Source organism: Lissotriton helveticus, chromosome 8, assembly GCF_964261635.1.
Source record: "Lissotriton helveticus chromosome 8, aLisHel1.1, whole genome shotgun sequence".
NCBI lineage: Eukaryota > Metazoa > Chordata > Amphibia > Caudata > Salamandridae > Lissotriton > Lissotriton helveticus.
In genome coordinates, this window is record NC_136069.1 from 1,722,553,424 (window position 1) to 1,722,567,794 (window position 14,371).

Genomic DNA, 14,371 nt, shown 5'->3' on the forward strand with positions numbered 1-14,371 from the left:
CCCTCCTTTGATGACCTCTTCCTCTGAACCTAATTGTCTACATGGACCGCTGGTCATCCCTTAGCCTGAGGATACAGTTCATTGCCCACTACTGTATGCACTCGCCTCTCTTGAAAGGAGCCACTATTGATCATGACCACCCCACCCCCTGAGATTCGATCAGGAGCACACATTCCAACGGAATCAACAGCACACTCAGCTGCATGACAGCCCCCTCCTATTGTATGGAGGATAAGGGCCCCTACTGTAGCCACGTGTTGAAATATCTTCGTACTTCACAATGTCTTGATTGTAATGAAGGATGTGTGTGTGCCTTAAACCTGTGTATAAAAGACGAAGCCTCAGAGAAACTTGTTAGAGCACCTCCCGAAGACACTATGCGAGTGTCCCAAATGACAGGCTCTCCTCATGAGAAATAAACCTTTTTCTTTGTCTTCCTGCTTCCAGTGCCCGTCTCTTTATTTGGTAAATATTCAAGATGGAAACGAAGAGTCGCCCTGCACCAGCAGCCTGGGCATCGGGTGCGATCGGGGCTGACTTTTCTACACATCGATCTATCTGAACTTTCATCGATCTATCTGAATGTACATCGATCTTTCTGAACTTTCATCGATCTATCTTAACATACATCAGTCCAGCACTGTGCATATAAATCAGTTAATCAATCTCTAATGTTGCCTCAGTCTCAGACTCTCACAAGCTGGTTGCACACTAGGCCTGGGTGGTAAATTCTGTTCCGATCACGGAATTTGCAGAATGTGGGTAATTTCGCGCTCTACGGAGAACACGAAATTGCCGAAAATTCTGCGTTCCGCGGCTTTGCAACATTTTTTGTTTCTTCGCGTTCTCAAAATGCGTGTTCGCAAGATATTTCCCCCCCAAGCACGCAAACAGCAATTGCGAACAGTAAAAAAGCATCGCGAATTAGCAATTTGGCATGTTTGCGGAATTTCTGCGTGTTCGCTGAGATTTTTTACAGTTTAGCAGAGATTTGCGTAGCGCGATTACGCAAATTCCACCCACCCCTATTGCACACATGACCACCACACAGTTTCTACTCAGATGTTGGTATTGTGCACTGCTCTCAAAGATCCTACCTCACAACACACGTATACTGAACTCACACATGTATGAGGGAACCTACTCCCTCCAGGGCATTACAGACACTGTTTACTGTCCTAGACCATTATTTGATCACTTAAATCATTCTTGGTGTTGTAGTCTTGTTTTGCTTTTATTGAACTTATTAGACAAACACACTGAAATCAATGTTTTGTAAGTGAAAAGCTCAGGACTGGAGGCTGTCGTAAGGTGGACACACCACAAATTCATGCATGCCCCCAGTAGGCATATATGAAATATATGAAATCACATTGATTATGATGCAGTCATTAAAGATGTTGTTAAGTCACGTTGATATCTTGAAGTCAATGTGGAGTGAGATTGTGTGTTTCCATATTTAGTGACTTCCAACAAACTTCTTCATCGGGTTCTCCTCCCACTCCGGCAGTGAAGACAGCTTTGCAGAGACGCTGCCTTTGATTGGCCAGCCCCACATCTTGAAAAATGGGGCCAGATTCTTCTTAACCTGATTGGAGAACTTTTCTGCCCACAGGTTCATCTTGAAGGAGTTTTCATCTTTAATGTCAGTCATTTTCTGGTAGTCAGAGAAGAGCTGGATGAAGGGAGCCCACCCAAAGGCTTCCTGTAGCTGGGAGACAAGAGACAGTACTTTTAAAACACACAAAGGCAGAACAATAACTATAGGAAGCAGAGAGTGAGAACCAATCAGTCTTCAGATCATGACTCAACAGTGTTTGGGGCATTTATAGAGCACAAACCTCGCTACGGAGCAACAGAGTGTTCCAGAGGTTTTTCAATTGGAAATACATGAAAAGAAAGATTTGAGAATAACAGAGTAGAGAAAGGTGACTTCTTGGTGGGGTATTTGCATAAGTGACCCTACAGCAGGGAAATATGAAGCTGGGAGACTAAAGATAGTGTTTGTTTTTAACACACAAAGGCAAAACAATGACTATAGCAAGGGAAGAGTGAGAATCCGGTAGTCCTCGGATCATGACTCCACAGGGTGGTATGCACTTGGGGTATTTCTAAATCACTGCCCTAAATTCAGAGCACCAGAGTGCTACAGAGGCTTGCAGATTTGATATGTATCTAGGGAGAGAGAAGACCAAAAAAGACAAAGGGCACTTTCAAATAACACAGGGAAGAGAAAGGGGACCTCTTGTGAGGCTATTTGCCAAGGTGGCCCTACAGCTGGGAAGGTTGAGCTAGCCTTAAGGTGCTGCTGGATGAGAACAATCTTCAGTTCCTTCTGGAAGTAAAAGAGGGTGTGAGATACATTTGGGAAGAAGGGAGCTCCAGACCTTCCGTATGGAGCAGGAGAAGGTCTTTCATCTTGCCTGTCATTTCCTGCACATTGCATGTATAGTGTCAGAGAGACCCCCTGACATAGACTAAAGACATGGATGAAAGTCTCTAACTCTCAGCTCCTCCAAACATAGCTCAAAGATGACACAGGAGGATACAAGATCACCACTTCCAAAACCTCTCTGGAGATGGACCAGGGTTCACAGCTGACTGCACATTGCGGTGAAGAAAGAGCACACCATAAGAGGCATCAACAGCTTTCACACCATTAAGTATTTTGATGCTACTCTTCATTTATCACCAAGAAACTGGATGGCACAAGGGATGCAAGGGCTTCCAAAGAGTCACTGAGTCTCGGAGTCTTAATATGGCTAGGGGTGTGTGATTGAATTTCTTAACCAACTAGCCAATGTGAAAGGAGTATGTGGTCCCCTTCTAGTCGCTCACCAGTGGCGCACTCCACTCTACTGCCACCCACAGAGCCTACGGCTGCTTCAGGGTGCAGTACTAAGGAGGATGCCCAATGCAAGGCCATCGCCCATTCTGCTGATCCTCAGATACTGTGGTTTGTGGGCGGCACCAGTGAGCGGCAAAGACTGGACAGGACCCAAACAGTACAAGTCCTTGAGAGGGCCCAGGCCAGTTGTGGGAAGAAGGTTACACCTGGGCAAAGGTGTTTGGGTCATACTTGCCTGTGTTGTCAGTGTGGTTAACTGAGGGCCCTTTCAAGCACATAGGCCTAATCTGCAGCCATCACATGGGTACAGACCTCCGCATTAGAGTGGAGCCCACAGCCCTCCACACCCCACGGATCACAGCCGCAACAGGGAGTATCGTAAGTGCAGTTCCACGTGTCTTGCTAACCATAAAAAAATCCACATTTTCATCTGAAAGCTGGATGAGGTCACAGAGCTCTGCGCTATGCAGCCATCTGGCTTGCTTGAGAAGCCACACCCCCTTGACATTTCATTCATGAAAACTAGAAACAATGGTTTCCTAGGATTCATTCAAAAACAATTACAACCAACTAATAACTATACCTAGGACACAACCCAAGGTATCGCCTTCACACTATTGCAACAAGTTCCCTGGTTGTGAAGAATCACACATGAAGGTCAATAAATAATAGACTGAACCATGAGCCAAAGAGAAAGAAATCCCAGAAAGTGAATATTTCAAAGTCAATCTTGGTATCAGCAACATTGTTTGCAGGACTGAAGGTGCAGCTCACAGTGGAAGGCGAGAGACAGACATATTTGGAAGACACACAAGATCATACAGGGTGGGCCAGACACCTAAACTGGTACAGAGAACAATGTCTGTGGAACCACCAGACAAACGATACTCGCTGAGCTGCTGACTGGTGCTCAGCCTTTAAAGGTGAAGCAAGAAGTGAAGCTGGAGAGAACAGCATTGACCCCATCCAGACTGGCAATAACTAGAGTTTGACCCATGGTTGGGCGATCAGAATTAGACAGGAGAGCTTGACCCTTTCTATTTAAAGCATGAACTTAGTTATTTGTTTCATGAAGGTCTATCTTCTCATGGATTGCCTGCAGGACCAGAGGGTACTACTTGTTGAGTGCCCACCCAACTTCTTGAATGAATCAATGTCCATGATTGACTATTGTTGCGTACTAAAGGTAGATTTTAGTTTTTTTTTAAGTTGCCAGACGAGGTAGGTTCTACAGAATTCGGTTCACTGCTTTCTAAAGCAGGGCTCCCAGAGTATAAACTGACTGTCCCCTCCGACTTGTCAATAAAATCTGAAACAATCTGGTTGTTTGATTTTCAATATATTTCTATAGACCTTTAACACTATCAGGACTCTGATAAAGTGCAATGCACTGAGAACAATGCAGCAGCAGAAGCAGCATGAGAGGAAAGCTGGTGTTTCTGCTTTGGTTTTACTGCTCTGCAGCGGCCAATGTGACCCATAATTCCTACATCCAGACGAAGGTACGTCTGCCATGGGAGGGATCTCCAAGTCAGAAGATGTCCGTGTTTGATCAAACCAGGCAGAGATATTTCTCCTAGATACATTGCAAATGTGCTTTAGTCAAGCTGTGATATTCTCACAGTGTCTCCCCACTCATATAAAGGTGAATAATATCTACAAAGGGGTGATGGATATTGAAAGGTCCACTGGTCCAGTAGTCACCTGTTTATATTGAATAGAAGAGGAGACAGAGAGGAGCCCGGTGGAATCCCACACCTGATGCCTTTCCCGGTCGACAAGGAGGAGACGGCACTTGACCTGAAAGAATGTCACCAGTGCAATCTTGTTCCAGAGCAGAGATCCCTGCCCAGTTCAAAGAGGATTCAGATTTCTTTGTGGTCCGCAACACAGGAGAACAACAGATCCTCACTAATGTCAGCAATTCCACTTTCCATCCCTTTTCCTGGTCTCAGCCAAGATTTTCTGTCCTGCTGAGTTGACTTGGATTCTTTGATCTCTTGTTGTTGTCAAGCAACCTCTCCTTAAAGGAGAGGTTAAAGGTGACTTTATAAATCACTAGATCCCATTGGCTGTTAATGTTTTCTTCAATTATTATAGCGTGTTAGAGCAGAGGTACCATGGGTACCATATATTGCTGTAGTGAAGCCTACGTGGTGCTTCCTGTCTCAGGTAGGTTGTCAGAAGCCATCCTTCATTGTTTTGTCCCTGCAGGTCCTGACTAGAACTCTAGGGTTTCAGTTTGTTGACTGCTTCACTCACTTGTCCAGGGCTTAAAACTGCAAAAAGGCAGAATATTTGAAGAATCTGCCCAAGTGTAAGTTGATAACTCCACATTTACTGAAATCCCTGCTTTATCTCCAGGGTCCAGTTCTCAAAAGAAGGTCATCAAGTTTTCACAACACTAATCTGAGACAACTCGGGTATCTTTGGCCATCTCTGGCTTCATGACTTCTAAGAAAAACTGGAATAATTCCCTAGTTGTCTTTGACACCTGTTCGATCTGTGGCAATTGGAGGGGAGTGTAGTGCTAAGAGCAAGACCACTGACTCATTGTCAGTGAAATTGCTCTCCCACCCTCGCAGCTCCACCATTAAGTGAGGTGCCCCTGCCCCTGCACTCTTGAGTGTTGGTGATCGAGGCCCTCCTCCACCCGCAGGTTTCCCTGCGCCTCATCCCTGGTGGTCCAGTGGACCTCTGTCTCCTTTCTTTCTTTCTGCTCCTTCACTCGTTTTTTCTCCACTTTCTATCTTTCACCTTTCTGCACCTCTGTTCTTTTGCGCCTTATTTCTGCCCATTTCCCTTTCTCTCCCTCTGCTCCTTCACCCGTTTTCACTCGTTTTTTTACCCTTTCTATCTTTCTCCTTTCTGCTCTTTTCTGCATCTCTGCTCTTTTGTGCCTTATTTCAGCTTATTTTCCCTTTTTTCTTTATCCCTTCTTTCCTCCCTTTACCTTTCCCCGCCGCTGCTGCCCCCGCGGCCCCTCCCCCCCCAGCACGACCGGCCCAATCCAGCTCCCCTCCCCGCTCCCGCCTCCCAGCTGTCCAGCCCTCCCCGACCCCTACTTAATGGCGGCCACTGCGGGGACAGGCGAGCAAGACCACTGACTCATTGTCAGTGAAATTGCTCTCCCACCCTCGCAGCTCCACCATTAAGTGAGGTGCCCCTGCCCCTGCACTCTTGAGTGTTGGTGATCGAGGCCCTCCTCCACCCGCAGGTTTCCCTGCGCCTCATCCCTGGTGGTCCAGTGGACCTCTGTCTCCTTTCTTTCTTTCTGCTCCTTCACTCGTTTTTCTCCCCTTTCTATCTTTCACCTTTCTGCACCTCTGTTCTTTTGCGCCTTATTTCTGCCCATTTCCCTTTCTGTCCCTCTGCTTTTTCACTCGTTTTTTCCCCTTTCTATCTTTCACCTTTCTGCACCTCTGCTCTTTTGTGCCTTATTCTTGCCCATTTTCCCTTTCTCTCCCTCTGCTCCTTCTCTCGTTTTCACTCGTTTTTTTACACTTTCTATCTTTCACCTTTCTGCTCTTTTCTGCATCTCTGCTCTTTTGTGCCTTATTTCCGCCTATTTTCCCTTTTTTCTTTATCCCTTCTTTCCTCCCTTTACCTTTCCCCGCCGCTGCTGCCCCCGCGGCCCCTCCCCCCCCAGCACGACCGGCCCAATCCAGCTCCCCTCCCCGCTCCCGCCTCCCAGCTGTCCAGCCCTCCCCGACCCCTACTTAATGGCGGCCACTGCGGGGACAGGCGAGCAAGACCACTGACTCATTGTCAGTGAAATTGCTCTCCCACCCTCGCAGCTCCACCATTAAGTGAGGTGCCCCTGCCCCTGCACTCTGGAGTTCTGGACTTTTTGGTTCCGTCCAGAGGTGTCAGGGATAACACCCGAAGACCCCGGAGTTCCACCTGTCTCGGTGCACAAAACAAACAGAAACACGGGCTTCTCGATGGTGGCGTCAAAGACCAAAGGTTTATTACTGCAGGGACACAGAAGTCACAGAAACTACACATGGGCAGTATCTAGGAGCCTGTTCGATTTGTACAAAGAGGGTTGCTCCTTATATACTAAATATTGGGCTTCAGGCAAATTCTTTACATGTTACCACAGTTCTAAACATTCGTGTCTTAAACAATAAATATTTGGCGTTGCACAGGAATCGTCAACAGTATCTGATGTCAAAACATTACGAATGAGGGGTTCCCCCTAGTCCATCATAATCCCATGTCAATTCTTCATTCAAGACCCGGACCGCCTCATCGTAAATTTCGTTACCTCCCCCTAATAAAGGCCCAGAAAGAAAGGAGCAGGGCCTGGTGCAGAAGATAGGAAGACAGGATAAGAAATGTTTGTGGGTCGTAAATGGGCACGGTTACCAGCTTCGGCCGCCTAATCATGATCAGGCCAACGAACACAAGAACCAGTATAGCAGGATTGGCCTCAGGCTGGGGAGGCAGTTCTTGCCGAGTTATGCTGCTACAGCGTTGCTGGCCTAAGGTGCACGTGTCACTCGCAAGGTGAATCGCCGGTTAAGGCCTACGTGTTCTTAAATAAAAAGAAGTCATTGCGTGTCCATTGACTATGTGAGGGCAAGGAATACAAAATGGCTTCCGTGTTCTAAGATGGATGCCATGGGTAAATCACAAATGTGTTGGTAACAGGAGTGCTCTTGCTCGTAGCATCGCGAAAACACCAGGATATACTAAATGGATCATTTGCGGTTCACTGATACCAAAATTATGTATTTACGACAATGTTAACAACACGAGTAAAATCGTCACGGAACCTCAGACCCTCCTTTTGCCCTTACATAGGCAATTACTCAGTCTATATCAGAGTCAGAGTCTAATTCTATGCTCATTAGGTCAGCAACATGTTGTTGCGTCATCATCCTGTCTCGTGCCTTTTCTCCTAATGCAGGTGGTTTTCTGAAACAGGTTGCAGCACAGAGGCTACACAGAGCGGGACCGCATTGGATAATAAGGCAGCACGAGAACAGAAATACTAGGATGACACCAATGACCTTCAGAACCTTCCATCCCCACGCTGATACCAGAGTCCAAAACCACTCCATGAAGGACCAGTTTCCCTTATCTACGTGTATAGAGTCGGAAATCTTATGTAGCTTAGAGATTGCTTCATAGACTGTTGGAGCATTATTTGGAATAAAGACACAGCAGCTCGATTGGATCATTCTGCATACCCCACCTCGATCTGCAAGTATTACGTCTAGTACCATACGGTTCTGCAACGTCATGAGACGATCCGCCTGAAGCTCAGCTGTTAAGTTACTAAGGGCACCTGCAGTTTCTGTAATTGTAGATTCAACTACCCGTGTTAGTTGACGAAGATTTCTACTATTGGCCATAGGCCCCCAAAACGGAAGGAAACCTTTGAAGAAGTCTCCAGCTTCTTGACCAGCGGTATCTTCCTTGCTGAAGACACCTCTTGCTACTCTGGTTTTGTGATAATCTGAAGAAGCAGTGTATGTCGGGGGTAACAATCGAGCAATATAACATGAACCTGAAAAGTCAGCAGGCAGCCATGTATATGCTCTGTCCTGACAAATGAAGTAGGTACCCCTAGCAGTCAGAAAGGCAGGGGAGGAGTTAGACGGAAATACGTAAGTCTCAACGCACTCACTCCTCCCTAGCTGAGCTCTCAGATTTCTCCCATTTCCTTGCAAACAGACCTGACCTCGGTGAGGCACGACCCAAACTGAAGTGGAGCTTTTACGCTTGCTTTCTCCCAAACTAAGGCGATACTCTGTAGAGTTCCAACTCAAATACACCAGTAATTCATCTCTAGGGTAAGATGGAGTATTATTGACGTCTTTAATCATATCAATAATTCCCTGGACTAAAGCTTTGTTGGCTGAGTTGTATTTAGTGGACCGTGGTGGACGCGGAGGATAGGTCTCAAGGGCATATGAAAAAATGGTCTGAAAGGCCTGAAATGATCCATTATAGCTGAAAGGCAAGACTAGATAGGGAATGCCTTTATCCATAGTGTGGGGTATCAAGCCACACACCCAGCAGTCTGTAGTATTAACTATCAGTTGGTGTTGATGCAAGAGCTGTACAAATGTATTGTTAATAAATTCTGAGCGTCGAGCTTGTTCGTGTTCAGGAAATGAGTGAAAAGAATGCATAGAAGAAACCGTAGAAGTAGTAGGATCAAGGGAAGGTACTGTAGTTACTGGCATAAAAATCAAATGTACACCAAAGACGATTCCACCCACCAACGTTATCAAAACAATTAAAAATGTAACTGCACATTGCATTAGAAAGCATTTGCTGTGTAGTATTCTGTACAGTCTATTTCTGCGAACATAAATTACATTTTCTCGTTGTAGCTCAGGAAGCTCCATCTTCTACGACCGTTCGCGACCACTGATGATGTGTACGTAGATGAAAATGCCTCTATCAGCCCTGGGAGTTCCCAGAACTAACAGAAAGATCGACCTTGTGTCTGACCCCCGCAGATTCAACTAGGCACACAGCCACGACCCTACGGCTACCCAGACGGCAAGGCAATTTTAAAACAAAAAGAAACAATACAAAGTATTAGCAAACTTCCTGGCTGGAGGCAATGTATAGCAAATTCAAATCTGAAAATAGGCAGTTTCCTGCTTTATTTGTCCATATTGCGAGAACGTAAGTTGTATCTCAGTTTTGCAGGAGCTGTCTGATCTGGAAACAATGTATTTTCAGCTGACGTTGCAATGTTCACGTTCGCAGATGGCAAATGTTCTTTGGGTGTGGATGACAAATGTTCAGGGTTCAAAAGAGCAGTTTCAGGAGGAGAGTCAGAATTTGGTGGATCCGTGATTAGTTCTGCATCACTGAAAGGTATGAACCTGGGGACTTGTTCCGTTTCAGAGGCACCGATTCCTTTCTTTACCCAGTTGTCGTAAGGAAGTGGCAGAGGCACACGTTTAGCATGTGTCGTATGGATCCAATTTTTCCTTCCGGCCACACGAATAGCAGTTCTCGTTGCTAGCAGGACTTGGAAAGGGCCAATGAATCTGGGCTGAAGATTTTTTGTTCTTGCAAAATTTCTGATGACCACCTGATCACCCGGTTTCAGCTGATGGCCTGGACTCTCCGGTGGCTTTGGCAATGCATCGAAAACCTGTTGGTGAATAAGACTCAATTTAGCAGTCAAGTCGAAAAGGTAATCAATTAACATTGGGTATTCCAGCTGCTTAAATTCTTTCGGTCTAGGTACCCCCCAAACATTTGCAGGACGGCCAAAAACTATTTCGTAAGGACTAAGCCCTACTCTAGAATGTACAGTTGCTCTTGTTGATAGCAAAGCCAAAGGCAATGCGTCTGGCCAGGACAAACCCGTGGATGCTTGTATCTTAGCAAGTTTCAGTTTAAGGGTGCCATTGTAACCCTCGACTAAACCCGCGGACTGGGGATGATTCGCACTATGAAATTTCTGTTTAATCCCTAGGCCGGCACACACACTCTGCATAACTTTCCCTACGAACTCACTTCCGTTGTCTGACCATACAATCCGTGGCATTCCGTATCTGGGGAAGTATTCTTTAAGAAGAATTTTGGCAGTGGATAAGGCAGTATTGTCCTTCAGTGGGTATGCTTCGATCCATCTGGAGAAAGCACAAACTACCACTAGGACGTATTTCAGATTATTGCAACGATCCATGTGAATGAAGTCTAGCTGGATCACCTCAAAGGGGCAGGAAGGAGGAGCGAAATGACCTGCAGGTGTGGGGATTCCCTTGCCAGGATTATGCATCAAGCATACCATACAATTCCTCACCACTCTCTCTGCACACTTACTAATCTCGTCATTCTTCCAGACCGGAGCCAACATCTTACAAATCCCTTTTGAACTGATGTGCGCTGTTCCATGTGCCATCGTTACTACTGCAAGCACATACGCATCAGGCAACATCCAACGCTGTTGTTCCGACAAGTCAATCCAACACCCACTCGAGTCCAATTTACCCGTGCTCTCTCTCCATGCAAGTTTTTCCTCCTCAGTCGCCTCTTTCTGAATTTCCTTCACGCTTTCCACTGTGTTCTCACACATTCCAGACTCAGAAATCCATCTTGCAGACGTTGCAACATACATTCTACTCATCATATTTCTAGCTGTCTGTTTTGCAATCTCATCAGCAAAAGCATTCCCACGACCAACATCATCCGTGATTGCTTTATGAGCACTGCATTTCACAATCGCAACTTCAGTCGGCCAGGTTAGAGATTCCAACAAGTCATTAACTAGCTGACCATGTTGAATCTTAGTCCCATGTGACGTAATGAAACCTCTTTCTTTCCACAAACGGCCAAAACTATGGGCCACACCGAACGCGTACTGACTATCTGTGAACACATTCACTCTCTTTCCCTTAGCTAAAACGCACGCTCTTGTTAGCGCGATCAATTCTGCAGCCTGGGCAGAATTCTGACTCACTCTTGCAGTCTCCACAATCGTACTCAAAGTTGTTACTGCATAAGCAGCAGTCACATCACCATTCTCCAATTTGAAGCAAGACCCGTCAACATACAACGTGCCATCTGGATCTGACAACGGAGTGTCTTTTAGATCGATTCGTCCTTTTGTTTCTTCCTCAGTTTTGAAACAACAGTCGTGTGGTTCAGAATCACTCGACTCTTGGCTAGTCGGCAACAATGTTGCTGGATTCAATACATTGCATCTTTTGATCTGAATATGACTAGCTAACAGTGTCAGTTCATAACCTGATAATCTAGCACTGGTAAGGTGTTGCGTCTTGGTTCGGTTCATGAGTGTATCCACAGCATGAGGAACCATAACTACTAGCATGTTGTTCATTACTAAACCAGCAGATTGTCGAATGGAAGCTGCAGCTGCGGCTGTAGCTCTCAAGCAACTAGGCAACGCTCTAGCTACTGGATCTAATGTTGATGAAAAATACGCACAAGGGCGTTGTTTATCACCAAATTTCTGCGTCAAAACACTCAATGCACAACCTTCTCTCTCGTGGACATAGAGCGTGAATGGCTTACTGTAGTCGGGTGTACCTAATACAGGTGCTGAACACAGTGCATTTCGTAACTCAGAAAAACTCTGCTGACATTCAGCAGACCATGGTACCGGACTCGGAACACCTTTCCCAGTCAAGGCTACCAATGGTTTTGCTAGAAGAGAAAAATTTGGGATCCATTGCCTACAATATGAGGTAATACCTAAAAAGGCACGTACTTCTCTCTGCGTGCTAGGAACGTTCATCTGTGTAATTGCTTTTATTCTCTCTGGGGTCAACTTCCTTCCCTCCTTTGACAAGAGATGACCTAGGTAGGTCACTTCTTGGCAGCAGTATTGCATTTTTGAAGGTGACACCTTGTGATTCAAATCTGACAAGTGATGCAATAAAGAAATCGTAGCTGTTTTGCAAGTTTCCTTGTCATCGGCAGCCACTAGAAGATCATCGACATACTGTACTAAAGCAGAACCACTAGGAAGTACGAAGGAATCTAACTGGCTTTTTAATGCTTGACTGTAAATGGATGGGCTTTCACAATAACCTTGTGGAGCGCGTTTAAATCTAAAACTTCGTCCTCCTAGAGAGAAACCGAAGATATCTCTGCTTTCCTCGGCTATCGGAATGCTGAAAAAGGCATTTTTCAAGTCGACAACTGAAAACCATGCTGCTGTAGCAGGAATCAACGTTAACAATGCAGTAATGTCTGGTACCACAGGAAACTGTGGGATCACAATTTTATTAACCTCTCTAAGATCAATTACGAACCTATATACTGGAGGCTTTGTAGGGTCAGTTCGTTTCAAAATAGGCAGTACAGGACTATTACAGACATTACCTCTAGTCTCTTCTACAACATCTTTCTTGATCAGGTCTTGTACTATCAGTAGGAGCGCACGCTCACCTTCACTAGAGATTCTGTATTGTGGAATTCGTGGAAGTTTGACATTTGCTTTCAAAGTTACTACATAGGGTGGAATTTCCAATAGACCTACATCATTAGGACCAGTCGCCCAAAGAGTATCAGGGAGTGAACGCAGCTCTGGTGGGAGCGCATCCATCGACAAGTACATCGGGGAGATTATTCTTTTACCCAACGTAAGCTGTACTCCTGCTGGAGAACAGTACAATGTCGCGTACAGGCGTTTTAACAAGTCTAAACCAAGCAGATTTTCGTTACAACCTGTCGTCAAAATCAGGGGTGCTTTCAATTGACGGGGTCCAACAGAAATAGACAAAGGACCAGAAACAGGGTTGTGAACAGGGGCGCCCGAAAAACCTACTGAAACGTTTGTTGAGCCAGACAAAGGTGCGCCAGGGAGTTTCGCATGTATGATAGAACTTTTTGCTGCACCAGTATCCAACAGAAACGGTTCGACTATACCTGATGTTGCTACTGCGACATAAGGCCCACTCTGATCTACTGGAACTGATACTACTCCCTCTCTTTGTCCATGGCTGTCCTAGTACTCACTTTGCTGAACTTCCTCACTAGCTTCATAATAGTCTTCAACATGATACTGTGGAGACCTATTCTGTTGGGCAGATTGTCCATTTCGCTGGTCGAAATAATTAGAGGGGCGATCACTCGTCTGCGGAGGCATAGCACCTCGTCCTCGACCTCTAGAGTTTTGCATAGAACTACCACGACCTCTCTGAGCTGCCGCAGCATTATTTTGCGTTCGAACTGGACATTCACTTTTGTAATGACCTTCCTTTTTGCAATAAGCACATTGATTCCATTGGTATTGTGGCCTTTGAAAATTATAATCCGTTCTTTGATATGACCCTTGCTGCATATTCGTCTGATTCATGCGAGGCGGATAAGCTTGCTGTAAAAGTACTTTAGTTTTTAAATCTTTCGTCTTTTTATCTGATTTTTCCTTCTCTTCTTTATCCCTATTTTCATAGTACTGAGCAGTCGCAAGTATTTGCACAGTCGTAGAGACAGCCCACGCACTTTCAGAATTCTTTAATTTACTACTAAGTTCTGGCGACAGATTGTGCACAAATTTATCAACGAATAATCTCTGACCTCCTTCTGTGCTCATATCCTGACCACTATGATCCACGAAAGTCTCTTCGAATCTTGTGAAAAAGTCGGAGACGCTTTCGTCTTTCTTTTGTTTGCACGCGGACAATTTGTCCCAGTTAACGCGCAATGCTGGCATCAAGGTTTTCATTAAATCAATTATTCTACCAGGCAAATTAGCAATTAAAGGTTCAGGTTTGGAACCACCTATTTGTCGACCATCCGCTGCAATTATAGCTGCCCAGTCACCACCTAGGGCAACTGGATGATTCTCTTTACGAATTTTAGCCCAAATTGGTTGCGGTACTACATTACCAAATAGCAGATCTATGTCAGCAAGATTCAATACACAAGCGTCAACTGTTTGAGCCAACTCTTTGTAGTACCCTGCAGGATTTTTACACGGATCTGGCAAGGCCTGTTTCACTGCTAATACTTCAGCTCGCTTCCATGGAATATGTATCCATACTCTCTGGAATTGGGCCGGAGCGGCTGCAA

The 14,371-nt window shown here is 45.5% G+C and overlaps 1 protein-coding gene across 1 annotated transcript in view; it reads right to left on the bottom strand.

Moving 5' to 3' along the window:
• Nucleotides 1-1,226: 1,226 nt before the first annotated feature.
• The window catches only part of LOC144774152 (TRPM8 channel-associated factor 2-like), a 63,246-nt gene continuing 50,101 nt past the window's right edge, over nt 1,227-14,371 (bottom strand). Inside the window, exon 5 of the mRNA XM_078659169.1 lies at nt 1,227-1,711. Within this exon, the coding sequence (XP_078515295.1) occupies nt 1,460-1,711 (252 nt within the window). The 3' untranslated portion in view covers nt 1,227-1,459. The remainder of the gene's footprint in view (nt 1,712-14,371) is intronic.